The following is a 15126-nucleotide window of genomic DNA, read 5'->3' on the forward strand; positions in this document are numbered from 1 at the left end:
CCAGACGACTTCTAGAAGAATTAATAGTCCAGGCCTCTTCTCTGGTCCAATCAGCAAAATACTTCTATTTCGTCAACGTAGTCCATATCAGAAGAAATAGCAAACAACAGAAACAACAACAACAAAGAATAACAGCATTACCTCATAGATGTAACAGTTATTTAATTTTAGTCTAAATAACTCTAACCCAGAAAACATATATATATTATACACACACACACACACACACACACACACACACACACACACACACACACACACTTTTAAGACAGCAGGGAGTTAATAAAACAACTAAATGAAAAAAAAAAAAATGAAAAAAAAAAAAAACACCTGATTTGCTACAGAAAAATTAAAACTATTTGATAAATATAAAAGATGGAAGCAGGAAGATTCAGACCTACAGGTGTAACATTTACTCACTATTCAATGGTAAGATCCTGAGAGGGGAAAAACTATCAAAGGATGGGAAGACAGTGTCAGTGAAGGTGGTTGTGAATGTGTGTAGATGTGTGTTAGTTACAGGATCAGAGAATGACACTGTTCCTCTGTCATAGTCCAGATACACTCTCACACGCTCAAGATATTGTTTAATATTAAAACCAGACCGTTCATAAAGTTCATACTGATCATACTGCACACTCCAGACATCAGTGTTATAGAAATCACACCCCTTCCTCTGGTTTGAAGCTGTAGTTACTCCAACACTCCAGCAGAGACTCTCTTTAACCTCCACATCCCAGCAGTGTGTTCCTGAGTTAAAACCCTCTGAACCCAGAACACAGTAACAGTCATCAAATCTCTCTGGATTATCAGGAACTGATTGTTTGTTCTCGCTCCATCTCACACTGGTCAGATCATCAGACAGGAGGAGACGTGGATGAGCCGTGTTTGGATCCAGAATCACAGGAGCTGATGAGACACAATCAACAGCTGCTTTTATTCTGATGTTTATATAATGATCAAGAGTGAACCCAACACAGATTATAAATATAATGACACTCATCCTATTGATCAAACACAGACATCTTTAAATCGGTAAATCTTTCCCCTTGCATCATTTCCTGTGTGTGTGTGTGTGTGTGTGTGTGTGTGTGTGTATGTGTGTGTGTGTGTGTGTATGTGTGTGTGTGTGTGTGTGTGTGTGTGTGTGTGAGAGAGAGAGAGCTCAGATCTTCTGCAGACTCACTGTTCTGGATGATGTCCTGCATCTTCTTCCAGACTCTGAAGGGCAGGTTGCCCAAGTAACGCGGCACATGAATCAAAGCTCCAGAAGGAGTCTGTGGATCCGGCTGTGATGAGATCTGGACTCTGGAAGAACATTCAGGATCAGAACTGAAGTGACTTTGGATCAGAAGCAGAGAGAGCAGAGACAGCAGCAGATCACTCACCTTTCCATTGAGTCTGGAAACTTCTGCAGAACAAACACACAGTTCATCATCAACAACTAATCAATCAATCAATCAATCAATCAATCAATCAATCAATCAATCAATCAATCAATTAATGATCTGAAATCAGACCTTCAGAAAGCAGATGTCACTGTCTTTCATCATCTCCTCCATGTCTTTGATTGTGTGTGAAAGAGCTGAGATGTGTGTGTTGATCTCCTCCAGCTTCTCCTTCATCATCTTTTTCTTCTGCTCCTCTTCCTCTCTCAGTGCAGTGATTGTAACTTCTTCTTCATCTCTGAGGAACTGATGAAGCTTCTCAAACTGCTGTTTAATCTGATGCTCTGTTTGATCAGCTTGAGACTGAAATCAAATCACATTTACGTCATCTCAATCAACAAATATCACTTCATCTACAGCACTAGTCGAATGTGCAGACTAAAGTTATCTCTGTTAACCTTTCGATTTAAAGGTAAGTTCACCCAAAAATTATAATTAGGCTGCGTTTTACTCACCCCAGAGGCATCCTATATGACTTTCTTCTTTCAGACGAATCCAGTCTGTGTTATAAAAAAATGGTCTTTGATCTTTCAAGCTCTATCATTGCAGTCAGTGGGTGTTGCATTGCTTCAGTCCAAAAGAAGTGAAATAAAAATTCTTCTTTACAAATCCTCATTTTGTAGTTCTAATTAGTAACCGTTGTTTTGTTTTGATATCTCCACTGCGTTTCCGCATGTGTCACTTCTGAGCGGCGCATGCGCAAAGCTGACTCATACTACATTCCTCTGGAACTGCTTCGTTTACAACAGTGAGCCTAAGCTAGATTAAAGTGATTATTACGTTTTAAATATATATATTTTTCTTACAAAAATGCATCAATTCGCTACAGGAGGCCTTTGTTCACCCTCCGGAGCCTTGTGAGAGACTTTTTTATGGAAGGGCGCTTTTTATTTCACATCTTTTGGACTGAAGCAATGCAACACCCGCTGACTGCAACGATAGAGCTTGAAAGATCAAAGACCAATTTTAAAATAACTCCGACTGGATTCATTTGAAAGAAGAAAGTCATATACATCTAGGATGCCTTGGGGGTAAGTAAAACGCAGCCTAATTTTCATTTTTGGGTGAACTAACCCTTTATGTCCTTCTGCTTAAATGTTCTAAATCAGTTTTGTAGACATATACGACTTGTGTCTATCTGTACAAGTTAAGAAATGTATTAATGCATAAAAAATCTATGAAAGTTGGCAACTTTGAAGAAGATACTATAGTGATCTAGAGACGATTACATGCCATTGTTGAACCAAAAGGGCTGCTTATTAATGCAGGTGTTGGTCACACACCCTGACTTGCTCAGAGAACCAAACTTGAACCAGCGGGAAACTCCTCTGCCTCTTTTCCCCCAGTAACCCTCACACACACACACACACACACACACACACACACACACACACACACACACACACACACACACACACACACACACACACACACACACGTGGGAGTGAGGCAGCCCTTCCCCAAACATTTTATAACAGTTCAACACAACCGAATAATGTAAATCTTACATTAAACAACAGCAACATTCAAATGCTGCAATACAATTTGTGATTTGAATTTTACTTTTTTGTTTTGCATAAAAAAGATTTTATTTCTAAAAATACTGAATCCAGTTACTATAATGTTAAAAATGTTTGTGCACTGTTTGTTTATAGACAGGTTATGGAGTCAGTCACAGCATCTTTCAGTTTTGAGTGAAACATAGGGTGGCAGTCTGAGGTTCGCAGTTCACCCGCTGAACAAGGGCTCATCTCCAGAGATCCAGAGTTCATTAAACTTGAATTACTTTTAAATGCTTATTTTTATTTATTTATTATTCTTTTCTTTTTTTTACTTTTAATAAAGGAATATATGATATAAACACAGTGGTGTTCAGGTACATCTCAATAAATTAGAATGTCGTGGAAAAGTTAATTTATTTCAGTAAGTCAACTAAAATTGTGAAACTCGTGTATTAAATAAATTCAGTGCACACAGACTGAAGTAGTTTAAGTATTTGGTTCTTTTAATTGTGATGAAAGAAAGAGTTGTGACCGAGCTTACGCCTCAGGTTCGCCTAAACACTTTTACATAATTCAGTCGACTCTGAATCATTTAAACGAGTCATTTTTAAAATGAATCCCAAGCAGTTTCACGTTGATGTCAACATAAAACATTAGCATATTGTCCATCCACTTATTGGTCTTTTTGCATTGGTCTGAATGAAAATGCAAATTCATTCTTTGCCACTAAGTGTCGCTTTTGGGGCAGTAAAAAAATAATGTTTTCCCCGGTAACACTGTACACAAAGCAGCACTGCGCTCACAAACGCTGCTTTATCAGGTATTAACCAAAATATGAACCTTTCATAAGCCATAATAGGGGAACTTTAAACAGGGCTGGGCTAGATTTTAAACAAGCATCTTTTTTTTCAGTTATATCTATTACATGTTTCTAGTGTAAGTTCATGATAAACTCTGTTGTGACTGTTGTGCATTTGATTCTTGTTTCTGTTTCCTCACCTTGATGTGTTCAGTTGTTTTCTCAAACTCTCCTTTTATTTTCTCCTCATATGTAAGTTTCTCTTGTAAGGAGGTCAGTGCTTTTTTCAACTCCTCCTACATTTGAACAAATTGAAAACGGAGTTTATGAATGTAATGTTATCTGTGTTAATAGCTATTTATTGTTCTTCACATTTGAAACAAGAGTTATGTCTTACCTTAAATGATGGAACAACATCACTAATGGGTTTGAATGTGTGATTGATGTGTTTTTCAGAGTTAACACACACTAAACACACCGGCTGTTTGTCCTGCAGACAGAAGAGTTTGAGTTTCTCACTGTGTAGACTGCAGAGCTCCTCAGATCCCGATGAATGCCTCTTATTTCTCTCTTTCAGGATCGGCTCACACACGTTTTTTAACACTAGATTACATGGAGGATTGACTCTTGAGGATCTTCTCCTGCAGACAGGACACTGCTGAGTTCCCTTGATTCTCCAGAACTGTTGAAGACACTCTGTACATAAACTGTGGCTGCATGATAAAACAACAGGAGCCTTGAAGATTTCATGACACACAGGACAAGAAAGTTCTTCTACAGGTACATTTAGTGAATCCATTTTCACAGTTTGAGCTCCAGCGATCTAAACTTAACTTTCACTTTATGAACGATGGTTTCAAAAATCAATCACCAGAAGAATCACAATGATCCGCTGTCTGTTCAGAAACAAACTCCTCAGAAGTCCTGTTTGAAAGTGTTTTGATTATGTCCATAGATTCATAAACACATCAGTATGACAGAGAAGAGTGAAATAATGAGACTGGCTTCCTGGTATGTGTTTTAATAGGGTGGACCAGTTTTTGATCATCTTTGGGAATGTTGTGTGGCAGGTCAGACAGCACCATCAAGATTTATTCAAGTTCATGTGTGCTGGCACTGGTTAACAAGATTCCCTTCAAAACTAAACTACAGTGAAAGTTGTAAGCATAATACTGAAAACCTTGCAACAGACAGAGCTCTAGCTCCTCAGAAAAAGTTATTGAGTCAGTCCAATCCAAAATCTCCCTCATGTGTTATATTCACCTAGTCAAAGTCTAGTTAATCAAGGCTTTAATTCTGACAGTCTTACACTGTAGATGTTTAAACACGGTCATCTACCTGGACACAATCAGAACAGCACAACAAATCACTGATGATCCGGATGACCGGCGGTCCGGGTCTGATTACAGGAGGAAAACATCCTCCACACAAGAAACATGTCAGGATGATGAGCAAATCTCTCTCTCTCTTTCACGATGGGATTGTGTGTATATATTAAAGTTTGTGAATGGAAAAGAGGCTAGTTGTCTCAAGTGCTGGGCCAGAGGTCTGCAACCTTCAACATTAAAAGAGCCATTTTGGCCCCTTTCTCATCGAATAAAATTCACTTGGAGCCACAAAACCACATTTGATCCCTAAAAATGTATTTATTTATTTTATTATAAATTTACTATTTATTTTTGTGGTGGTGAAATGGGGGGTTGTAAGAGATGTTATGATAGACATTATGATTTATTTTGATGTTCAAGATGATGTTCAAACACGGTCATCTACTGGACCTAAAAACATCAACTTTTGAGTCAGTTGCACCATTTCACCACTAGATGTGAGTAAAGCAGCACTGAAGTCTCCACTGCCCACAGCACTCACACATCAATGCAACATCATCCAGTTTCTGGCATTAAACTTTCAAATTAAACAAGTTATGTCCTGTTACATTAACTGATTTGAAAACAAGCTACTTGAGAACGCATTATATTCTCATTAAATAGCTACAGTAGTCAAAAGTCTCCCTTTTGCTGGAATTCACTGGAAAAAGTATGACAATTAGCCTTGTCTTAACAGCATTGTCATTGTCCATTATGGTCTATATGTCTCAGTGTAACAGCATGAGTGTTTTTTTGCCTAGGAGACGGACAGGTGCTTTCCAACTTACAGTCCTGAAGGGGGATTTGCTCGCTTCCTCTCTTCTTGCTTAGAATGAAAATATATATTCATTTGTTGTTAATAACAACATGTAGTGCATTACACATTATGCCAATTAAAACACTTAGTAAAAATATGCATTGTTTATCTGCATGTCACGTGACAAGAACATTAACCAGCATCAGAGAACCGTGAAGTGCAAATGTATTAGTCAGTTACTAACTTGTTACCTTAAAATCCCAGGTGGTACATTAAATAAATATAGTTGAAAGAGGTAAGGCTGACAAAAAAAAAAAAAAAAAGTTTGGGAATCCCTGCACTGCACATGAGAAATAACGTGAATTATGAAAAATTATCTGGGAAATATTTAAAGAGAAAATTATTATTTACATTTGTAGACAATATAGAAAAAATAAACTCCACCAAATTCTTAAGTAGACAAGTTTATTTATGTAATAATAAAGATGGGGTTCATATCAATGGGTAGTAATAAATATGATGTCATGGTGATAATAATTTTAATGTCAGAATAACAAATAGAGTTCTCATCTGAGGCTTGCGATAGTAGAAGAGAAAGAAAACACAAACTGGTACGGTCACAGATCTGGAGGGCTTCAGAGAGACACATTTATCTTTCAGGATTTCATCTTTAAACCTTTTTTTTTTTAAAGATATTTTATCATTTGAGTGCTTACAAAAATGAGAAAGAGATAGATTTGTAAAAATCCTTACAAGTAAACATTTTAGGACAAAATACAAGATTTTGCTGGGTTGAGGGGTAGAGGAGACGTGACTGATATTTACAGCACAGCAGAGATAGAAAAACAACCGTTTACCACGGTAAAACCAGACTTTTCACACACACAGCTCCTCCTTCACCCTGGGTGAAGTCCTTTTCAACTATAGATGTATGAGGTGCAGTGATGTCTGAAGTAAATGTAATGAGTGCAGATGCTTCAGAATTATGATGTATGATACATGAAAAGTATGTCAGCTTACCAGTTCAAGCAGAACCAGAAAAACTATATTTTTTTATGTTGATTTTTAAGGGGAATCTGTGGAATGAATTAAAATATGGTAAAATGTGCAACATTATTAATAATATAAAGTTTAATAAACAAACAGAAATGGGATGGAGATGTATAGAACTTCATGAACGATGAGTGATCCAGATTAGGGTTATTAAACTAAAACTAAAACCAATTTCAGTACTTTAAATAAAATATATATATATTAACTGAAAGTAAAACATAAAAGGAAAAAAAAAATATTTAGGCAAAATGAAAATAAATAAAAATAAATACAGGTAAATAAATAAATACATGTTTAAACAATATAAAAACGATTTAAAATTGACAAAAAGCACAAAATAATAATAATAATAAAAAAACTGTATAAAAATAAAAACTAACACCCCCCCCCCCCCCCCCCCCCAAGAAAAATACATAAATAAATAAATGGCTAAACTGTTAACCTCTTTTCTGGTCTAAACTGGTGTTTGCAAAACCCCCGGGAATTCATCAGGGAACTGCAATGAAAAGCTTATAATTAAATCATAAAAATGTCAAAGTAAAATTTGGCTGACAAAAAAGTTTGGGAATCCCTGATGTAAGCTGTTTAATAATCATTAAATGTAAACCTTAAAGTGTTCTTTTACCAGGTAAAAGTTATAAAACCAAATATAAAAGTCATTAAAGCACTCTCGGATAAATCCATTAATCTGATTTCATTTTGCATATAAAGTGCCTTTGCTAATGTTCTGGTTGCTTATTCAATGAGTTCAAGTCTAAGTTTTGTAGAAATGTAGATGCACTTATAAAGAAATTTCTCTAAAGGTTCGGTTAGATAAATAAAACTGTTGAATAATTAACATCTTAATTAAACGCTAAACATGCCAAGGGTTTCTGTAGGGCATTTAGAGCTGCAAATATAAGAAGCTTAATATTAGTCAAATTAAAACAGAATAAAATGGATTAAAACAGAATAAGATACACGTAACACACACTCAGAAACACACACACACAGCCCCAGCTCTCAACTCGATAATAAATATGTTACGTACAGTATGTACAAATACAACTACTGTTACACTCTAAACGGATATCAATACATTCTTTAAAACATGTGGAAAGGGAAAGAGTGCTTTAAAAATTTAAGCCATTTCCCCAAATAAAATTCTGTTTGTTACATCCATCCCTCCCCCTCCAACGCACCTGCAGGTGTATCAAACCAAAGAAACACTTCATACAGCTGACAAAATTTACCAAAGAACAGGTTAACAGTCACTGTTTGTGTAAAACATGGTTTAAAGGAAGCATTTAATGTAGGTGTAGATAAACGTGTAGATATATTTGTCATATAACACTATGATATTTCAATGAATAATACTTTACTTTTTCTTTTCTTTCTCTCTTTTTTCCCTAAGTTAAATACTAGATACATTTGCAGTTCAGTTCATTTTGGCTGAAAGTTTGTCCCCTGGTTTAAGAGTAAACATCGTAATCTCACGCTTCAGTCAAGTGAGTTTCGTAGACCGGAAATCACTGATCAACATCTTTGTCGGCTCTGGACCCGAACGGGTGGAGCGTCAGTTTGTTTAGGTGTAAATGCAAAGCTTTTTTTTTTTTTGCATAAATTGTTGCATAAATATTAAAAATGATTTACATAGACATTCATTCCACTCATGTTTCATACACCTGGCACTGTTAATGGTAAACATGGAAACTCATGCAGAAATCTACAGCCCTTACTTTGCTGAGACACATTAAAATAATTGCAAATAAAATAATTTTAAATTACATAAATAAAGTAAAAGAAATGCATATAACATTACATAACCATTCAAAAGTTTGTAATCTTTTAAGATTTTCCAGTGTTTTTGAAAACAAGTCTCTTCTGCTCACCAAGGCAGCATTTATTTGATAAAAAATACAGTAAAAAGTTAAATATTATTACCATTTTTCTATTTGAATATACTGTAAAATGTTGCATTTTTTAGCATCATTACTCCAGTCTTCAGTGTCACATGATCCTTCAGAACTCATTCTAATATGATGATTTGCTGCACAAGTAACATTTCTGATTATCAATGTTGAAAAATATTAGCAAATATTAATTAAACAGCAAATATTTAATATGAAAAACAACAAAAAATGTTTTCAACATTGTTAATACAAAATATTTATTGTAATATATATTAAAACTGTTCTTTTAAATCGTAATACATTTTCAAATATTATTGTTTTCAATTCTCAATATTATCTGTATTTTATGATCAGATAAATGCAGACTTGATAAATGCAAGACTAATATAATAAACATAAACAAATCTTAATTACTTCAAAATTCTGAGTGGCAGTTGACATGGTAAAATCTTAGGGGCTCTTCACACAGAAAGCATTTTTCCAATCCAATGCAATACTTTTCTATAGTTTTTCTATGTAAACACACTAGAAGGACGTGTATTACAGTTGCGCTCGCATCTTTTGCAGTGTCTCACAAGAGTGCCGTGTTTTTAACGCTGTGTCAAGTTAAAAGAATTTTAAATTTTACACGCAGCGCTGCTCATCAACATCAGTTCCAAAACAGTGGACCAATCAAAATACCCCAGAGGCGGGGCAAGCATTGTAAGTTTTTGTTTACATAAGCAAGTTGGCATGGCAACTTTTTTATTTGACTGCAACTTGGCAGAGGAGGCATTATGCACTGCGCTTTAATAAAATTCTTAATGAAACAAGAGCAAAAGAATGAATATCAATGTAAACTGTCCATAAAATCATTCTTATATAAACTGTAAATCTTAACTAGAGATTTTGCTCCGCCCCCTCTGAACCAACACCCACATACTCCACCAACAGACAACATTGATCAGTAGTTGACATCTTTAGTTTCAGAGCCCTCACCAGGAACACCACAGGAAATTGGTCAGTGGCATGGCCAATCACATCAGTTATGACATCAGCAAGAGGAAGTGAATGAGCGGCTCCACCCACAAATGATGAATCGAATTCTGTAAGTGGTCTGACGACATGTCTCCACAAGAAACGAGTGAATGGATGACCAATGAGGACTGGGGCACACGACGCAACAAGTGGTGCCCCCATGTGGCTAGAGTGATATCCTTTCTGGGAAGTGCTGCGAAGTGACCAATCACAGCGCACACGACGACTCCACCCACAGGAAACACATTAGTCATGAAGCCTTCAGCGCCTCTGTCATATATCGCCTCTGATTGGTGGATGATGCTGTGGGCGGGGCCATAGCATGAGGATCATATCACAGTCATATAAGCGTCAGTTTACTGTCTGTCTCACACGTCTCTGCTCCATCCATGACGGCTAACATATAGAAAAATAAAATGTTTCTGAATGTGTTTTCTTTCTCTTCCATCCGTTTGTATTCTTGTCCTTTATGTTCTCTGCTGGCACTTTTCTTCATTCTCCTCTGGTTTTCTCTAGATTTGCTTTTCTCATGATGGTCCTTGCTTTTCTGAAGTGCTCAGTACAGATCTCGCTCTCTCTCATAGTTATTTTTTTTTTCTTCTGCTGTATTTACTGGAAAAGCAAAAGCAGATAAGAATTTATTCAGTGGTGCTTGTTGGTTTCAGATGATGTTATTTCAGTTTCAGGATGAAATATACAGCAGCCCCCAAATCCCTCGTGTCAACCCATATGACTTGTGCACTATATTATAAGTCTTACTGTATAAGTTGTATGATGCTTTATGTAAGGAACAGACCCAAATTAAAGTTATTGACAGTAAACAATACCTTAAGTCATCAAACATGCATGGCACAACATCAGTTTTTAAATATGAGTGTGAACATTATTGACATTTCACAGTTTTCATGGAGAAGTTTATCGGTCTGTTCCTCACACAAAGATATCATACACTGCAAAATGAATGAATGAATGAAATTCAAATATAAAAAATGATACAATAAAAAATACAAATAAAATAAAGTAAATAATAAACAATAACAAAAATAACTTGTGTTTTGTCTTGTTTTTCCCTTAAATTAAGTGAGGGACACAGAATGACACAATGTAAAGATTGTTCAAAAATGTTTGTGCTAAAAACACAAAATTACAGAATACAAGAACAACAGGAGGGCGAATCAACTATTCCTTAAATCATATAACAAAATATTAAACCGACTGTAATTTATTTTCAAGAATGACAGCAGAGGCACATTTTGTAAGCACAACATTTCTTAAACGTGAAGCCACTGTATTTTATATACACATAAGGGAAGAGACCCCAGCGCATGTAAGCTCTTTATTTTATGTAGACATATTCATGAATTATAATGAACTTGTATATATAAACATCAAATATTTTCATATGCAAAAAGATCACGTCATATACAGTGTTGAATGCACCAAACCAATGTACTTTTGACAAAACTCTCAGACAAAAACAAATGAAAATAAATTACATAGAGTTTAAAGAATAAAACATTTCAGACACACATAAAATCCATTATATATGTGTATTGAAACGGTTAGGAAGATAATCATATATTCATGAAGTATATATAAATGTATTTACAAACTTTTTTGCTTTTTGTCCTTTTCTTTTCTTTTTTTTCCCCCAACTCTAAGTGCCTTATATTTTTTATTTTTTTTGCTCAAACAGCAGGTAAACATGCTGGCCTGAATGAGTCGAGACCTGAAGACTTCATAGACGTGAGTAATAATCATATCAATCCTTGTGCTGATATGTTGACTTTATGAGCTGCAGAATAGTTATAAGAGTACTTAATATATTAAAACAATAAGCAAATACATATGTATAGTTTACCGTCTGCTGGTTCTTTGTACATTAATGTGAGTCGACACAGTGGAAATAAAACAACAAATCACATCTTTCACATCCACAGAGGCTCTTTCTGGTTGAACTTCATCAGCAGCAGCAGCAGCAACATTAACAGGTCGAAGCAGAATAAAAGCGCAGGAGATACAGAGAGGAAAACTGAGAGCAGCTGTCTGTTGGAGACTTGCATATACTGCAATTCAGTGCAAAAACATGATTAATACTGGAGTGTAAACTATTCTATTACACTTTGATGCAATTTCCCTTCAGAGAAGATGTAACTGCAATTGGAGATGCAATTTTTACACAATGAAAAATGACAAGACCTCTCTCAAAACAGCAAACTAAGTCCCTAGAGACCATAAAAGAAAAGTTATAAATGAATGTGACACTGACTTTAAGAGACGCAAAAATCTGCAGCAGATCTGGGAAAAAAAAGGAAATGTCTTTAAAGATTCTGCTGATATGTTTGTGTGTAAACATTGTTAACTTTGAATACACTTCACTCAAAGTTAAGTTTAAACGTACACCTTAAGGATATAGCCCTAATTATGTTAATCAAATGACAATTTTCAGCTCATGAGAGCTGAATTCAGTCCAAAGCATCAAAACATGAGCTCAGGGATGTGATTTTGAGAGTTTGCATCTTAATTCTTACAAGTGTCGCACTACTTAAGGTCTCTATCCATGTTTTGCATTTGAATCAGTGAGGTAGAGACATTCGGTCTGAACTGATTCACATTTAATCATTACTGCATTCAGATTGAAGGTCTGGAGAGGAAAAGGAAGTGCAGGACCTTCCCATGACATCTGATGAAGACAAGGAACTGTCAGCAGACAGCTGCTCTCCTCATGTCTCTTTAGGTTTCTTTATACTTTTCTATGATTCTTTTTGCCTCACTACCTTTTGTTAAGGTAAGACACTACAGGTGAACAGAGTAAAAATTTGCGCTAATATTTCATCATACATATAGTATATTAAGAAAACTGTGTTGTATTACAATTGTTCAGAAAGGTTATGTTTAAATACGCAAATGAGGCATTTTCTAAATAAATATGCACTTATTTGAAAAAATTCCAGAGAATAGCAGTGGATAAAGCCAGGTTAAAAAAATTAGTTTGATTTTGTTGACATATTAGAGTTGAAGGATTTTACAGAAGAGATTTTTAATATCTCTTTTTGTCACTCCATAAATTAGAAAATACCTTCAACAGCCAGAAATAAAAATACATTTTCATCATGTTTTTAGGAATAAAATGTAATATCAGTGCAAATGATATATGAACAAACTCCTCTATAAAAACCTTCAGAATGTATATAGGAATAAAACTGTAAAATATGGTGTATGTGAGTGCTTCTAATGTGGAGAAATAAACTCATTTCGAAAAAAAAAAAAGTATTTTATGTATTGTAATTGAAATCTACAGACGCAAATAAAGTGCAACAATAAAATCAAGCAAATGACGTATGAACAAACCCTTCTGTAAAAACTTTCAGAATATAGATAGAAATAAAACTCTAAAATTTGGTATATTTAAGTGCTATTGAAGTGGAGAAATAAATTCATTTTGTGAAAACTGTCTTTAAAGATATGTATTGTAATTGAAATCTACAGACATAAATAGTTGCAGTGCAATAAAATCAAGTGAATTATATATGAACAAACCCCTCTATAAGAACCTTCAGAATATAGAGAGGAATAAATATGTTAAGTTTGTTGTATGTAGGTAAAACTGAAGAGGGGGGAGAAAAAAAAACTTTTAAGAAATCAGATTTAAAGATATATATTCTAATTGAAATCTGCAGATGCAAATAAAGCGCAATAATAAAATCGTGTAATAAAATAAACACTTAAATATGTATTTTGGATGCTTTATTTCCACTATTCTAGCCCAAAATCGCAAAATTGAACAGTGGCATAAAACATTGTTTTGCCTGTAGTGTCTTACCTTAAATTTAAATATTTCTCCTGTTCCCTTAAATCTCTATATATCCACTTAAACCTCTCCATGTCTCCCTACATATTTTCTTAACCATAATAATTTATATATATATATATATATTTTTTTTTTCACTTCCCTATAAATCTTATTAAATCTCCCTATGTCTCCTTAAACATTTTCTTAATCTTTAACTATTATTTTTTAATTTCTCTGTATATCTCCTTCAATCTCCCTGCATCTCCTTATATATTTTCTAAAGTCTAACTATTTATAGTTATTTTTAAATTTCTCTTTAAATTTCACATCTCTTTAAACCCCATCATGTCTTAAGTTTCCTTATATTTTCATGAATCTAATTATTTCTCCTTGCTTTTAAAATCTCCTTTCTCTCTACATATTGCTCCCAAAGTCTCTGTTAACTTCTAAAATTACTTTATGCAATATTCCCATATATGAAATGATGGTTTAATCTTTTATATGTTAATGTACAAGCACTCACACATCCATTCAGCATTAGTTAGCGTGAGTTAAACCTGTCCACTCTTTACAGAGGTAAATCTGTTAGTGCAAACGTGAGAGGGCCGAACACATGACGAGTCCTCTCATCTCTGAACCAGCATGCATAGAAACCCTTCAAATAAAATCCCAGCAACTATACAAGAACAGATTATTCATACAGCAAACACACAGTTTCAGACCACTGAGACTACAGTATGCTGGCGATATCTGGTGAGATATAGTCAATCTAAATGTCTGCTGGAGTGGTTTTGTATTAAGAGAAAAGTTGAATAGAGTCCTGAGATATTTTTGTCTCATGTCTGAATTCACACTAGCAGCTTATATACATAACAAAATGATCAATAATGAAAAACAAAAATCTAAAGGACCACATGATAGTTCACATTCTTCCTATTTTAAAACACATTTCAAAATACTGTCCTTGCTTTTGCAGACCAAACACAAATGCAAAAACTGACGTAAAAAAAATCGTCAAAAAATCAGACATCAACTCCACATTTATGAGCTGCTCTTCTGATTTTCCCATTGATTTCCATAACGTCCACTTGAGAGAATGTTGTCGGGATGAGGTCATAGGGTGACCTGGAAGCATTTTAGTTTGAAATCGCACTCCATGTAGCAGAACGAGTCTAGCGGTTTAGTGTGTTAGTTTGCGTAATCAGTGGTTTAGTCTCTCTAGTAGGGTGTGAAGCGGCTGTAGCCTCCTCTGTACAGGCTCGCCTGCAACATCAAAGATGACAGAGCACCAATCAGAGTCAAGCTGGTGGTCACGGCAACGACGGAATTCCTGCTCCTCAGATTTCCTTCCTTTAGAATTCAGGCATTAATTTAAAGGAACAGTTCACTCAAAAAATGAAAGAAAGCTAGTTATATAGTTATATTATTGCATCATTCCCCAATGGTTCCTCTGCAGTGAATGGTTGCTGTCAGAATGAGAGTCCAAACAGTAGGGGTG

At 35.0% G+C, this 15126-nt stretch overlaps 2 protein-coding genes across 8 annotated transcripts in view; both read right to left on the reverse strand.

Moving 5' to 3' along the window:
* Window positions 1–313: 313 nt before the first annotated feature.
* Window positions 314–4758, reverse strand: LOC109079615 (nuclear factor 7, ovary-like). Its single transcript, XM_042734480.1, has 6 exons — window positions 4147–4758; window positions 3950–4045; window positions 1521–1751; window positions 1389–1411; window positions 1187–1308; window positions 314–909 (listed from the first exon to the last, which is right to left on the reverse strand). The coding sequence occupies exons 1-6, from the start codon at window positions 4546–4548 to the stop codon at window positions 413–415; spliced, it is 1371 nt and encodes a 456-aa protein (XP_042590414.1). The 5' UTR covers window positions 4549–4758; the 3' UTR covers window positions 314–412.
* A 4281-nt stretch (window positions 4759–9039) lies between these two features.
* The window catches only part of LOC109059819 (RNA binding protein fox-1 homolog 3-like), a 258292-nt gene continuing 252205 nt past the window's right edge, over window positions 9040–15126 (reverse strand). For 6 of the 7 annotated variants that reach the window (XM_042734573.1, XM_042734559.1, XM_042734537.1 and 3 more), the window contains one exon: window positions 11486–14891. In XM_042734573.1, the coding sequence (XP_042590507.1) occupies window positions 14847–14891 (45 nt within the window). In that variant the 3' untranslated portion in view covers window positions 11486–14846. Of the gene's footprint in view, window positions 10448–11485; window positions 14892–15126 lie in introns of those variants that run through there. The other variant, XM_042734550.1, reaches the window with a different exon arrangement.

The sequence above is a fragment of the Cyprinus carpio genome, chromosome A3, assembly GCF_018340385.1.
Source record: "Cyprinus carpio isolate SPL01 chromosome A3, ASM1834038v1, whole genome shotgun sequence".
In the NCBI taxonomy this organism is placed as follows: Eukaryota; Metazoa; Chordata; class Actinopteri; order Cypriniformes; family Cyprinidae; genus Cyprinus; species Cyprinus carpio.